At 30.2% G+C, this 15,421-nt stretch overlaps 2 protein-coding genes across 2 annotated transcripts in view; both read right to left on the bottom strand.

Annotated features, from left to right (window-relative positions):
• Positions 1 to 8,965, bottom strand: part of LOC111640789 — an 11,688-nt gene extending 2,723 nt beyond the window's left edge. Inside the window, exon 1 of the mRNA XM_023386849.1 lies at positions 7,980 to 8,965. Coding sequence (XP_023242617.1) covers positions 7,980 to 8,815 — 836 coding nt within the window. The 5' untranslated portion in view covers positions 8,816 to 8,965. The remainder of the gene's footprint in view (positions 1 to 7,979) is intronic.
• On the bottom strand, positions 21 to 12,783 carry LOC111640788. The gene is made up of 2 exons (XM_023386848.1): positions 12,728 to 12,783; positions 21 to 2,258 (listed from the first exon to the last, which is right to left on the bottom strand). The coding sequence occupies exon 2, from the start codon at positions 2,194 to 2,196 to the stop codon at positions 1,231 to 1,233; it is 966 nt and encodes a 321-aa protein (XP_023242616.1). The 5' UTR covers positions 2,197 to 2,258; positions 12,728 to 12,783; the 3' UTR covers positions 21 to 1,230.
• Between the last annotated feature and the right edge of the window lie 2,638 nt (positions 12,784 to 15,421).

The raw sequence follows: 15,421 nt of genomic DNA, 5'->3' as shown, positions 1-15,421 counted from the left end.
TTATTATACAAATACTTTATTGTAATAAGAAAAGTCTTGTTACAGGGGGGTTGGCTTTAGAAAATTACAAGAATACAATTAATATTCATTTAAACATGTTTTAAGTATCCTATTACATAAAACTTAATAAACATAGTATACCAATCATGCAATCTACACTATCATATTTCAAAATCTTTAAAATATGAACAAAAAATTATAAATATTATACATCTTACACAACAGAATTATTTCTAGATTGGTTCTGAAATTTTCCTATTAATTTAAATCATAAGTTTCTTTTAATTTAGATTTACATTGCGCTTCAACAATCTTTGTACACTCAGTGAAAAAATAATATATATTTTATAAAAATGGTTATAAATATCAAGATGAACTTGCCTACCCGCTGGCGGTAGAAGATTAATAAAATTAATGGTAATTATATCCATTCCAAGATCTGTATTAATATTTAAATTTACGAATAAATAAATCCAGTTCTTCAGAAGACTTGATATCATTGATATTGATAGACAATTATCTGATACTTCGGTATAACACAATCAATATGATACAATTCTTTCAATCCAAAGAACGAACTAACAGAAAATTGGTCTGATAAATCACAATATAATACCTGAATCTCCAAACATAAATCCACTAGAAATACTAAACATATAAACAAATCGATAATAGAGCTTCCCGAAGTGAATACATAATAAATTCAGAAGGCAAGACCTTTTCAATTCTGCCATTAAACATATATAATTGAGCTTGAGTCGTTAATTTTAGAAAGTTACAATCCATTTTAGTCTGTTTAACATCTTTGGCTTTACGAATGTTTTAATTTATAACGTTAGGTCCTTTATATAGCAAAATCATGAACTGTACAATATAGCATTTAAATCTCCAGTTATAACAACAAAAAGAATAGAGCTTCTCAAAATTTCGTATGTACGAAAAACTTCAAATAGTATTTGCTGTTGTTCGAGAAGTACATTTACCATAATTTTAACCAAAATTTTATGTCAGGTTATTTATTTCTAATTTATTAATCAATAAATAAACAATAATGTAATTATTTCTTTTTTAGGTATATATAATTTCTTCCATTTTTCAAAATGGGAGACTTTTTAATTGTACGCAATATCGTGTAAACTTTCATTTATTATTTGCAGCAGACAAAGGACTTGAAATTTGAGTCTCCACAAAGCGTAAGTCTTGGATAGGTGTATTTAAATTAATAATATGTCATTGCAGAGTATTCTCAGAAGTAGAAAACGGGGTAAAAGAATCCGAGTATACCAGCTCCTCCAACACATAGCTATACGTCAAAGAATAATTGCCCAACAGAATAGAATCACCTCGGAGTTTAGGATATTTACCTGCTTTCTTTAACTCGCTTAAAAAAGGAATTAATTGTTTTCGTCTTAATCTAGATCTTTTAGTGAGGTCCTGTGAAATTTGAGTTTCTTTCCATAGATTCGATAGATTTTGTTGTTTCATTTTTATAAAACTCGAATAAATATAATCTCTTATTTGAGAATTTTTAATAATTAATTTAATTGTTGGATACTGTGATTTAGTTATTGGAATAATCGCTATTAGATCATCCATTGTAACTTCATGTAATTCAAATGATTCTTTAATAAGATTAAACACTTCTAACTTGGTAGGACTGGTTTTACTAGGATATCTATAAAACATTATATTATTACGATGTTGCACATTAACCATATTGTCCATTCGATAGTGCATACTTTCATTTTCTATTTTCAAATTAACAATTTGTTGTTCAAGATTAATTATTTGGCTATTAATTTTCTGATTCTGATCCTTAGTTTCTTGAATACTATTACGAATCTGGTCCAAATCTTCTTTAATAATAGTCATTTGATTTAAAATTCTCGTGTTAGAAACATTAATTAATTCGGAAATTTTATTCCATAGTGTCAAACCCGACATATCAGATGAATTTTCCAATTTTCCTGGTGAAGATAAAAAATCAAATGGCTCACCTGATATTTGTGAACTTAGAAGTGATGTTTCAGGGTTCAAACCTGCATTTGCAGAGAGTGGTTCAGGAGAAGTTCTTTCTACGTGTTCATTACAATCTGTGATTAACATAATATTAGTGGTCGAAGCAGTTTCCTTTCTACTAATTGATTTTGCCTTTTGACGTGGTGGTCTTCCTCTTTTAGTTGGCGAACGTTGCATATTAATTATATTGATAAATTTTCCAGTACTTATAATGGTTCCATACAGCACAAACAAAAAATTTAACGTAAAATTACTCCAATGGTGGATTATTTTTTTTCATTTCTTCCAATTTTATATCCAATGTTGTATTAGCATTTCGATACAATTCGGTATTTACAGTATTAGGACATAAACAGGTAAATTTAACTCCACTGTTTTCGTAATTTAACTATTGATGTTAAAATAAAAATACATAATTTTATTAATTATATATTAATTAATTAAAAAAAAATAAAAAGGTAGCTTCCAGAACTGGTAAGATGTTAACAGTAAGTGTACAGGTGCAGGAGGAATGAAGTACAGTGTGGTGTAAAATTTTCTGTTCTTAATAAAACCTGAGTCAAAATTTTTAATATATCCTATATATCGTCTATCATTAAAGTTTTCCTTACGAAGATTGAAAATTACAACTATTTTATTTTAAACTGCTCTAAATAAACTAAATATTTTTGGTTATCTTATTATAATGATTTTACTTACCCCATGACATCTCGTAAGAGTAATTACTCCGGCTTTGGTTGCCGCATAGACACCATAAAATGGAAGAATTTGGAGGGCTAGACAATATATCTGAATTAATTTACATAGTTCATTATGTAAGACGAAGTAAATCTGTAAATACCTGCAATAGAATCAACATTAACAACAAAACCACCATTTCCTCCATTATTTTTTTCCATGTATTTTAATGCTATGTTGCAGCCATTTATTACGCCCTTCTGTAATTTGTTTTAATCAGAGAATTAAAAGTAATAAAATGAGATTTTTAAATAAATCTTTTGTACATAATAAATTAACGTCCACCGCTCTATCATCCACGACTCCAGCATTATTTATCAAAATATTTAAAGCTCCAAATGAATGCTTGGCTTTTAAGTATGCATCTGTAATTGAATTATTGTAGTGTGAGACAGATATATTGTAGTGTGAGACAGATTATACCGGTTGATCGTAATTTAAATACTTTTGTTCCGCGCTATCTACAGAAATATTTATCAATTCAAATGCATCCAGATTTAATATGGCGACTTTTTAAAGTACGCCGAAGACATTTTCATACAGGAGTTTCACAGCTTTCATCACCTCAGGTTTAACTCAAACCTGAAGTGATGAATGTTGTGTGTTCATTGATCGTAATGCTTCTTCATGGAGTGTGATATCGTTTTAAGGTTGACAAATTTGTAACATGTCTTCGATAAACCTCACGTTTCTCCACAATCAACAATCACACGACTTGCAGCGCCAAAAGTGCCATAATGGTGAGTTTTAGTATTAATTGTTTTTATGAAAATATCATCTACACGTCTTGAAATGCCTCCATGCCATTAAATTTTTAGACATATCTCTCCACAGAGTTGAATACTTTAATTACGATCATCTCGCGTATTTCTATTACTGCATTCAACAATAAGTTGCAGTTGCATTTCGTCAATCACACTTTACTGTAGACATTCGAAACGTACAGTACGAGGAAAATGTTTCTTTCAATTTCGTTTTTTTCTACCGTTATATTCAAGATGATTTTTTGAAAATTAATATCATTACGAATATAACTTTAAGATAATATGCATAAGTTAATACAGTTGTCCCTCTATAGTCCGACGTTTTTTAATCCGACATGCTCAGTAGTTCGACGCACCTCCCGTCAAGGTACCCGTCCCCGTTANTGAGGATCCGAAAGTGAACGGACGTGTTATTTTATGGTCTCCAATTTTCTTTGTCTTGTTCAACGTACACTCGACCTTACGACCACGACTGCAAAATAATACGACATATATATATTTTTAAAAATAAAATACACAAATTAACAAAAAAACGCTATTGTTTAGAGGTGGCTGTTGTTGGAGATTCCACTGTATGTATGTATATACAGGGTGGGCCAACGAAAACGAAACGGCAGAGTTATCGTGTTCGTCCAGGCAAATTGCTCGGACAGGTTGATTTTATTCTCAAGGGAAAATATTTTTTTCCTTGCATATGCGGTCCAGCTTAAAAGGTTTTTTTATGTTTGTTAATAGTTTGTGTTACTATTTTTCCAAAATAAGTGTTTGTTTAGTTAATAAAAAATGAATGAGTTTTTAAAATTTTTTATTGTCTGTTGTGTTCAAAATCGCAAAAACTTTATTGCAGAAGATATTGAGAATAAAACGACCTGTCCGAGCGATTTGCTTGGACGAACACGATAACTCTGCCGTTTCGTTTTCGATGGCCCACCCTGTATATTATAAGGGTATTATAATTATGTAATTAATAACATTGTTTAAAAAATGGAGAGAATTGTCACTGTTCAAGGTAAACCTATTAATTTTTTGTGTGTTTATATTCGATCAGCAAACAACTTAATGTACGAGTTTGCTAAATAATTTTAATTTCATATTAAATATCAGCAAGTATACAACGATTAAGAATTATGAACGAAAAAAATCCTACCTTAGATCCTCTACTTAACAATGCTTCACAAACAGCTTTTCCTATCCCCTGTGCACCGCCTGTTACTAATGCTCTTCCATTTTCCACATCTATATACTTTTCACTTTTTCCGAAACAAGTTGCTATTATATTGAACATTATATAGATTAATTACGGGTTTTCTCTTTTAGACAATACGAATTACGATGAAAATACTCTCTGTTAAAGTTCTCTTTAAACAGAATCTACATTAATACAGAAGAATAACAGAATAAGAGTAAGCGCTTACTGATACCAGTTTCGGTTTTAACAAGCAAGTTTTTCACGAAGGTGACCTCGAAAATTCGCTGTTTTTTTTTTAAGTATTTACGTTTATCTAACTTACAGAACCAGACCTTAGTTATAACAGGGATGAAGTTTGTATAACTTTTTATAGATGTATTTTATGTATTAATAAGTTAACGAGTTCTTAGTGATTAAAGAAATAAACAAAACTGAACGTAAGAAAGTGCATATACAAATGTAATTTTTTGAGAAAATTTCGCATATTTTACAAAACAAGAAGGAAGTTTTATCTTTGCAATTCGTACAGATATTATGCAAATTCGTGTAAAAATAGACACTCGCTCTGCATTTATAAAAATCACGTGTTTGCGTGCTAACTTCAACGTGATAAATATCTAAATTATAAATTATAGCAATGACAAAAGTAACGAGGTAGAAGTAGAACATTGAAAAATTATTGCATTGGATTATTGTTATGCAATTATCCTTTGTTCATTATAATTACTTTTTATTCATGACGTAAAAATGTACATTATTTAGACAAAACGAATGCGCCAATTTATCTGCTCATTTTAGTTTAATAATTCGGTTCTTTCTCATTCAAAATGTCGATGATCGTGTTACCAATTTGTTTAGCTTTCGTAAGATTAGAATAGAATACAATTTACGTCAGTTTGTCATTTTAGATTTTCCAATCACAAAAACAGGTAGGAATGACGTCAAGTTAACGAAAAACATTTACTGTATCCTGACAAAATGCATACACCTTTAATATTTGTGGTGTTTTATCTCGTGTTTATCAATAACTTCAGAAATATTCATTAAAATCGGTGTAATTTATTTTTCTGATTTTGTATTAAATCCTCCTTCGTTAAATTAAACATTCAAAAGAATTATTATTATAATTAATATTAATAATTTCAAGTTAATGATTCCTAAGAAAGAAAATAAAAGGACAATCTAACAGGTTTTCATTTTGTAACTTAATATTCTTATATATTTAATAAAATTTATTCTATGAATTGTCTTGTATCGGCTAGTTGAGCATGACCTTCTAGACTATATTGCCCCGTGTGACGTAATTGTCATGTAATAGTAGTTGTATGCGTTTATGATGGTCGTTACGCGGGGAATAATGCCTTTCAGGAGATCTTTTAAGAGTAACTGGCCCCTATCAGACGTTACAGACGTGAAAACTCCACGCGGATAGTCCGACCGGGGAGGCGAGAAACCACAAACCGAACTCCCAGTGTTCAGAGAACGGAACCGCTTGGCCAATTTTATGCCTTGAATAATAAAAGTAGATGGCGATATCTAATGGAAGCATTTGCTTTTTCTTTATGATAATCGTGTTCTTTATAAAGCCACCATATTGGTTCCTTAGTTCCTTCTCAACATATGCAGCAAATAGCATTATTTGTATGAAAATATGAATTTTAAAAAGCGATAATAATTATAAAATCTGCACTAAATTTCAGTTGAATTTTTCTTATTGAATGCATTCAAGCAATCTTGTATGGCTGATGTTTCTGATGAAGGAAAACATCAACTAGAAGAGGGAAATAATTTTATGTAGTCTTCTGAGCAAGTAATCATTACTTATTAAAACATTTATTATTTTATTACAAATCTCACACAGCAGAAATCTTCACAAATAATTAATTAGTTAATATTTATTATGATAATATATATATACAAATACTTTATTGTAATAAGAAAAGTCTTGTTACAGGGGGGTTGGCTTTAGAAAATTACAAGAATACAATTAATATTCATTTAAACATGTTTTAAGTATCCTATTACATAAAACTTAATAAACATAGTATACCAATCATGCAATCTACACTATCATATTTCAAAATCTTTAAAATATGAACAAAAAATTATAAATATTATACATCTTACACAACAGAATTATTTCTAGATTGGTTCTGAAATTTTCCTATTAATTTAAATCATAAGTTTCTTTTAATTTAGATTTACATTGCGCTTCAACAATCTTTGTACACTCAGTGAAAAAATAATATATATTTTATAAAAATGGTTATAAATATCAAGATGAACTTGCCTACCCGCTGGCGGTAGAAGATTAATAAAATTAATGGTAATTATATCCATTCCAAGATCTGTATTAATATTTAAATTTACGAATAAATAAATCCAGTTCTTCAGAAGACTTGATATCATTGATATTGATAGACAATTATCTGATACTTCGGTATAACACAATCAATATGATACAATTCTTTCAATCCAAAGAACGAACTAACAGAAAATTGGTCTGATAAATCACAATATAATACCTGAATCTCCAAACATAAATCCACTAGAAATACTAAACATATAAACAAATCGATAATAGAGCTTCCCGAAGTGAATACATAATAAATTCAGAAGGCAAGACCTTTTCAATTCTGCCATTAAACATATATAATTGAGCTTGAGTCGTTAATTTTAGAAAGTTACAATCCATTTTAGTCTGTTTAACATCTTTGGCTTTACGAATGTTTTAATTTATAACGTTAGGTCCTTTATATAGCAAAATCATGAACTGTACAATATAGCATTTAAATCTCCAGTTATAACAACAAAAAGAATAGAGCTTCTCAAAATTTCGTATGTACGAAAAACTTCAAATAGTATTTGCTGTTGTTCGAGAAGTACATTTACCATAATTTTAACCAAAATTTTATGTCAGGTTATTTATTTCTAATTTATTAATCAATAAATAAACAATAATGTAATTATTTCTTTTTTAGGTATATATAATTTCTTCCATTTTTCAAAATGGGAGACTTTTTAATTGTACGCAATATCGTGTAAACTTTCATTTATTATTTGCAGCAGACAAAGGACTTGAAATTTGAGTCTCCACAAAGCGTAAGTCTTGGATAGGTGTATTTAAATTAATAATATGTCATTGCAGAGTATTCTCAGAAGTAGAAAACGGGGTAAAAGAATCCGAGTATACCAGCTCCTCCAACACATAGCTATACGTCAAAGAATAATTGCCCAACAGAATAGAATCACCTCGGAGTTTAGGATATTTACCTGCTTTCTTTAACTCGCTTAAAAAAGGAATTAATTGTTTTCGTCTTAATCTAGATCTTTTAGTGAGGTCCTGTGAAATTTGAGTTTCTTTCCATAGATTCGATAGATTTTGTTGTTTCATTTTTATAAAACTCGAATAAATATAATCTCTTATTTGAGAATTTTTAATAATTAATTTAATTGTTGGATACTGTGATTTAGTTATTGGAATAATCGCTATTAGATCATCCATTGTAACTTCATGTAATTCAAATGATTCTTTAATAAGATTAAACACTTCTAACTTGGTAGGACTGGTTTTACTAGGATATCTATAAAACATTATATTATTACGATGTTGCACATTAACCATATTGTCCATTCGATAGTGCATACTTTCATTTTCTATTTTCAAATTAACAATTTGTTGTTCAAGATTAATTATTTGGCTATTAATTTTCTGATTCTGATCCTTAGTTTCTTGAATACTATTACGAATCTGGTCCAAATCTTCTTTAATAATAGTCATTTGATTTAAAATTCTCGTGTTAGAAACATTAATTAATTCGGAAATTTTATTCCATAGTGTCAAACCCGACATATCAGATGAATTTTCCAATTTTCCTGGTGAAGATAAAAAATCAAATGGCTCACCTGATATTTGTGAACTTAGAAGTGATGTTTCAGGGTTCAAACCTGCATTTGCAGAGAGTGGTTCAGGAGAAGTTCTTTCTACGTGTTCATTACAATCTGTGATTAACATAATATTAGTGGTCGAAGCAGTTTCCTTTCTACTAATTGATTTTGCCTTTTGACGTGGTGGTCTTCCTCTTTTAGTTGGCGAACGTTGCATATTAATTATATTGATAAATTTTCCAGTACTTATAATGGTTCCATACAGCACAAACAAAAAATTTAACGTAAAATTATTTGTCAGGATACGTTCTTTACCTGTGATTGAAGTGAGTAGTAAAACGCGCCAGCAGCTTCGGCAGACAGAAGCGCCCCCCTAAATGCCTATTTAGGAAACTGAAACATCATAAGCCATTTAGTCAAAGCATAGTCTATAGTGGTTGTCTATGAAGAAAATTGAACAAATTCAAAAATTCAGCCAAGAATTATGACGGAACTATCAGAAAGTTGGCTTCAAAGCAAGAGCTACTGTCAGGATAAATTGATATTATTTGGTGTCCTTTGAGGAAAAAATAAACTTCTGCAACAATACCACAACAAGAAGCAAAGCAAAAAATGAGGCTTGAAATTTTGAGTCAGGAAAAATTGGTGCAGAGATGTCGTTATGGATGATGATTATGTTTTTTTACATTATATGATAATTGTTGACCAGATAATAATGCTTTTTACACATTTGATTCTTCAATAACTTCAGGTAATACAAAGTTTATCAAAACACCAAAATTCCTAAAAGTTGTGTGCTTGGATTACCATCAGCAACAAACATTAATGTAAGTCATATTTTCTTCTCCAAAACTGCTTCCTAATACAGTTGTCCCTCTATAGTCCAACGTTTTTTAATCCGACATGCTCAGTAGTCCGACGCACCTCCCGTCAAGGTACCCGTCCCCGTTACGTGTCTGCTTGCACAGAAGCATGTTGCGATGTGAATCTCCCCATCTGATTTTCACACGATGACACACATTTCGTGTGTTTTATGTGAGCAGTTCTGTTCGAACAGTTGGAGTAGAGAATATTGTAAGTTACTGCTAGCAAAACAATGCGAAATATGTAATTATTTTCGGTAATCCGGACACTTTTGGTAATCTGAAACACCTTTGGTCCCATACCTGTCGGATTATCAAGGGACAACTGTAATTAGAAAAAATTATAAAATACAATAAATACTCTCAAATTCTTCCAAAGACGAAACATCACATTTGGCAAATATGCAGTTTTATTCTCCGAAAGTCTTTTGCAACTCTTCCACAATTTGTTGGCCTTTTTCGTCATTCACATCTACACAACAAACCTGAATATTAAAATAATTATTATTAAATACATCAATTTGTTGGGATATTAATTTGAATTGTATTCTTATATATACAGCGAAACCTCTTTACAACGACCAGTAATAGAAACATAAAGAATGTCCGTTGTTGGAGGTTCGACTGTATGTTTATACCGTGTATGTAGCCTATATAAATATAGTTACTAACTTCAAATTTTCGAAAAATGCTTTATCTCATGCTATATTTCTTCAGAAAAGTTTGTAAAATACGTAATAGAGTAGGCTACGCACATCTAACATTATTATTTCAACTTTTATTATATCTTATTATATCTCCCATAATTAATAAACTTGTTTAAAAATTGTCAATGTCGGCAAGCGATTAACCTATTGATTGTTTTTCCTCTGCTATTGATTGTTTTATATTCCAACTATTTTAATTTAGTACATATACACTAAATTTTATAAATAAATAAAATCTAAATAACATCTTACCTTACATCCTCTGCTTAACAATGCTTCACAAACAGCTTTTCCTATCCCCTGTGCACCACCTATTACTAATGCTCTTCCACTTTTCACGTTCATCTCCTTTTAACACTCGTATAAAATTACAAAGTCTAAAGAAACGTTGACATCTCGTAGATTCTGTATAAAGATCAAACTTTTATCTGTCAATTGGTAAGAACACGAACGATGAAAATTATCTATTTTATGATAAAATTGCTGTCAAACAATGAACTATTTTAATAACCGGTCAGATTTATAGATATTCAGTTATTTAAATGTCGCCATTTATTACCAACGATTTATTTTGAATTTTCTGTCTCGGAATAGTAATTTTAAGACGTACTATCTCCAAATATTATTGTTTATTTTTACAGTAAATTGGTTATGTGTATAAAAATTTTATCTGAATTTTTAAAAAGTATTTAATATCCCTATCGAATGATAGAAACTTCGAATTCATAAATATAAAAACAATTAGAGAAAAATTCAGCATCGAGTTGCTTAACTTTCCCTGACACATTTATTGGTGCCATCTGTAATCATATTTTATTAAAAAACTATTTACACTTTTAACTATAACTAGATAGGTGATATCAAGATACTCGAGGCAATGTTTATCGATGTAATTAGCCCGGGCGCGTAGTTTAAGAAGTAATATGTCACAAATAAAAGATTGTAAGTGATTTATTGTTGAGAAAAGAAAAAAATATGATGAAAAATACAAATAAAAAAGAACAGTGTAATAAAGAAATTAAATGAAAGTAAAGTAAACAAATAAAGTAAACTGAACTAAAAAATAAGAAATAAAAGAATAATAAAATAAAATCAGTTGGCATTTAAGTGGGAAAAGTCTTGGATAAATTGGAGCTCGCATTCGGGTTTGTCTTAAGCGTTTAAATTATATATTAGTTTATTAGTTTGGTTTTTGAGATTTGCTCAAAAAAGCGGCTGCCCCAATTAACCGGTGGCCTAATTAAACAGAATTGACTGTATTTTAGTACAAAAATGAAATCAAAATGTCTACACCTTAAAAAAATGACTTAGTCCACATTATTCCAGAAGCGTTCCGTTATTACAGCTACGCAATTGAAGAGCTAGGTATCATCTAGTAGGGATGAAGAACGTAAATAACTCGGATAACTTTTCCGCAGTTCGACGGAAATTCACCAAACTCTGGAAAAATATCAAGCAACTTTCTGGCTTTATGTTGCAAACAGCATCCAAACATGTCAAAATACTTTTTTTATTAAGCGTCAAAGAGGCGACACTTTTGTTTTTTGAATATATCTTTTCTCAGAGTTAATTATATTTTACAAAATGTAATTTGTGCACATGCCAGAGTTATACTGAGCATTTTTGCACCAAAATCATCAAAATATAACGTGGGATTTTTTTTTTAAATTCGGACAAAAAAGTATATACGTCACCCCAGTAACCTGGGTTCCCCAGGCAATAAAATAACAAAAAAAGACTTGGTTTTGAGGGTTGGAATGGGTTTTATAAAATACTAGCTTACCCGTCGCGCATTGCTGCGATCTCAGAAGAAAGGAAATTCAAGCAAACTCGTTATGATNTTAATTGTTGGATACTGTGATTTAGTTATTGGAATAATCGCTATTAGATCATCCATTGTAACTTCATGTAATTCAAATGATTCTTTAATAAGATTAAACACTTCTAACTTGGTAGGACTGGTTTTACTAGGATATCTATAAAACATTATATTATTACGATGTTGCACATTAACCATATTGTCCATTCGATAGTGCATACTTTCATTTTCTATTTTCAAATTAACAATTTGTTGTTCAAGATTAATTATTTGGCTATTAATTTTCTGATTCTGATCCTTAGTTTCTTGAATACTATTACGAATCTGGTCCAAATCTTCTTTAATAATAGTCATTTGATTTAAAATTCTCGTGTTAGAAACATTAATTAATTCGGAAATTTTATTCCATAGTGTCAAACCCGACATATCAGATGAATTTTCCAATTTTCCTGGTGAAGATAAAAAATCAAATGGCTCACCTGATATTTGTGAACTTAGAAGTGATGTTTCAGGGTTCAAACCTGCATTTGCAGAGAGTGGTTCAGGAGAAGTTCTTTCTACGTGTTCATTACAATCTGTGATTAACATAATATTAGTGGTCGAAGCAGTTTCCTTTCTACTAATTGATTTTGCCTTTTGACGTGGTGGTCTTCCTCTTTTAGTTGGCGAACGTTGCATATTAATTATATTGATAAATTTTCCAGTACTTATAATGGTTCCATACAGCACAAACAAAAAATTTAACGTAAAATTATTTGTCAGGATACGTTCTTTACCTGTGATTGAAGTGAGTAGTAAAACGCGCCAGCAGCTTCGGCAGACAGAAGCGCCCCCTTATTATGATAATATATGGTTTCTCTGCTAAATATTTTTTCTTAATCTGAAAAGACAATGATTAATGTCCTAAAAGCATTTGTTATTTCGGTAAAACAATTATATACCAAAATTTTTGTGAGATTTTTACGTAAATCCTTTCAAACTTAAGTCTTTCGTATCTGTAAAAAAACAAATGAATAAAGAGCAACTGAGAAACTAGCACGTTTCGAATGAAAGGAACTATCATTGGCTCGCTTACTTAGCTGCTTGCCACCTGTATGCGTCCAATATGTTCAGATTTTACTACTAAAACATGAAGATAATGCTTACCATTAATGGATCTCAGTGATATAACAAAAAATTTTAGGAATTTTCATAGGCGTGTATTCCGAATATGTCAAGATCTTTCTCTTATCACCCGACGGCCTGGCAGAGACCACCATCAATGTAATTAAAAATGCCCTCACCTTGAATTTCGTGTAAGGCAATTATGTGTACAAGTTATGCCACGATCTGGCGAAATCAGTAGATGGCGCGCGTAGGACCTTGTATCGGCTAGTTGAGCATGACCTTCTAGACTATATTGCCCCGTGTGACGTAATTGTCATGTAATAGTAGTTGTATGCGTTTATGATGGTCGTTACGCGGGGAATAATGCCTTTCAGGAGATCTTTTAAGAGTAACTGGCCCCTATCAGACGTTACAGACGTGAAAACTCCACGCGGATAGTCCGACCGGGGAGGCGAGAAACCACAAACCGAACTCCCAGTGTTCAGAGAACGGAACCGCTTGGCCAATTTTATGCCTTGAATAATAAAAGTAGATGGCGATATCTAATGGAAGCATTTGCTTTTTCTTTATGATAATCGTGTTCTTTATAAAGCCACCATATTGGTTCCTTAGTTCCTTCTCAACATATGCAGCAAATAGCATTATTTGTATGAAAATATGAATTTTAAAAAGCGATAATAATTATAAAATCTGCACTAAATTTCAGTTGAATTTTTCTTATTGAATGCATTCAAGCAATCTTGTATGGCTGATGTTTCTGATGAAGGAAAACATCAACTAGAAGAGGGAAATAATTTTATGTAGTCTTCTGAGCAAGTAATCATTACTTATTAAAACATTTATTATTTTATTACAAATCTCACACAGCAGAAATCTTCACAAATAATTAATTAGTTAATATTTATTATGATAATATATATATACAAATACTTTATTGTAATAAGAAAAGTCTTGTTACAGGGGGGTTGGCTTTAGAAAATTACAAGAATACAATTAATATTCATTTAAACATGTTTTAAGTATCCTATTACATAAAACTTAATAAACATAGTATACCAATCATGCAATCTACACTATCATATTTCAAAATCTTTAAAATATGAACAAAAAATTATAAATATTATACATCTTACACAACAGAATTATTTCTAGATTGGTTCTGAAATTTTCCTATTAATTTAAATCATAAGTTTCTTTTAATTTAGATTTACATTGCGCTTCAACAATCTTTGTACACTCAGTGAAAAAATAATATATATTTTATAAAAATGGTTATAAATATCAAGATGAACTTGCCTACCCGCTGGCGGTAGAAGATTAATAAAATTAATGGTAATTATATCCATTCCAAGATCTGTATTAATATTTAAATTTACGAATAAATAAATCCAGTTCTTCAGAAGACTTGATATCATTGATATTGATAGACAATTATCTGATACTTCGGTATAACACAATCAATATGATACAATTCTTTCAATCCAAAGAACGAACTAACAGAAAATTGGTCTGATAAATCACAATATAATACCTGAATCTCCAAACATAAATCCACTAGAAATACTAAACATATAAACAAATCGATAATAGAGCTTCCCGAAGTGAATACATAATAAATTCAGAAGGCAAGACCTTTTCAATTCTGCCATTAAACATATATAATTGAGCTTGAGTCGTTAATTTTAGAAAGTTACAATCCATTTTAGTCTGTTTAACATCTTTGGCTTTACGAATGTTTTAATTTATAACGTTAGGTCCTTTATATAGCAAAATCATGAACTGTACAATATAGCATTTAAATCTCCAGTTATAACAACAAAAAGAATAGAGCTTCTCAAAATTTCGTATGTACGAAAAACTTCAAATAGTATTTGCTGTTGTTCGAGAAGTACATTTACCATAATTTTAACCAAAATTTTATGTCAGGTTATTTATTTCTAATTTATTAATCAATAAATAAACAATAATGTAATTATTTCTTTTTTAGGTATATATAATTTCTTCCATTTTTCAAAATGGGAGACTTTTTAATTGTACGCAATATCGTGTAAACTTTCATTTATTATTTGCAGCAGACAAAGGACTTGAAATTTGAGTCTCCACAAAGCGTAAGTCTTGGATAGGTGTATTTAAATTAATAATATGTCATTGCAGAGTATTCTCAGAAGTAGAAAACGGGGTAAAAGAATCCGAGTATACCAGCTCCTCCAACACATAGCTATACGTCAAAGAATAATTGCCCAACAGAATAGAATCACCTCGGAGTTTAGGATATTTACCTGCTTTCTTTAACTCGCTTAAAAAAGGAATTAATTGTTTTCGTCTTA

This window comes from Centruroides sculpturatus, unplaced genomic scaffold (genome assembly GCF_000671375.1).
Source record: "Centruroides sculpturatus isolate CEXI.00-Female unplaced genomic scaffold, Cexi_2.0 scaffold1349, whole genome shotgun sequence".
NCBI lineage: Eukaryota > Metazoa > Arthropoda > Arachnida > Scorpiones > Buthidae > Centruroides > Centruroides sculpturatus.
Note: the sequence above shows the minus strand (reverse complement) of the source record. Positions and strands in the feature narration are given on the sequence as shown.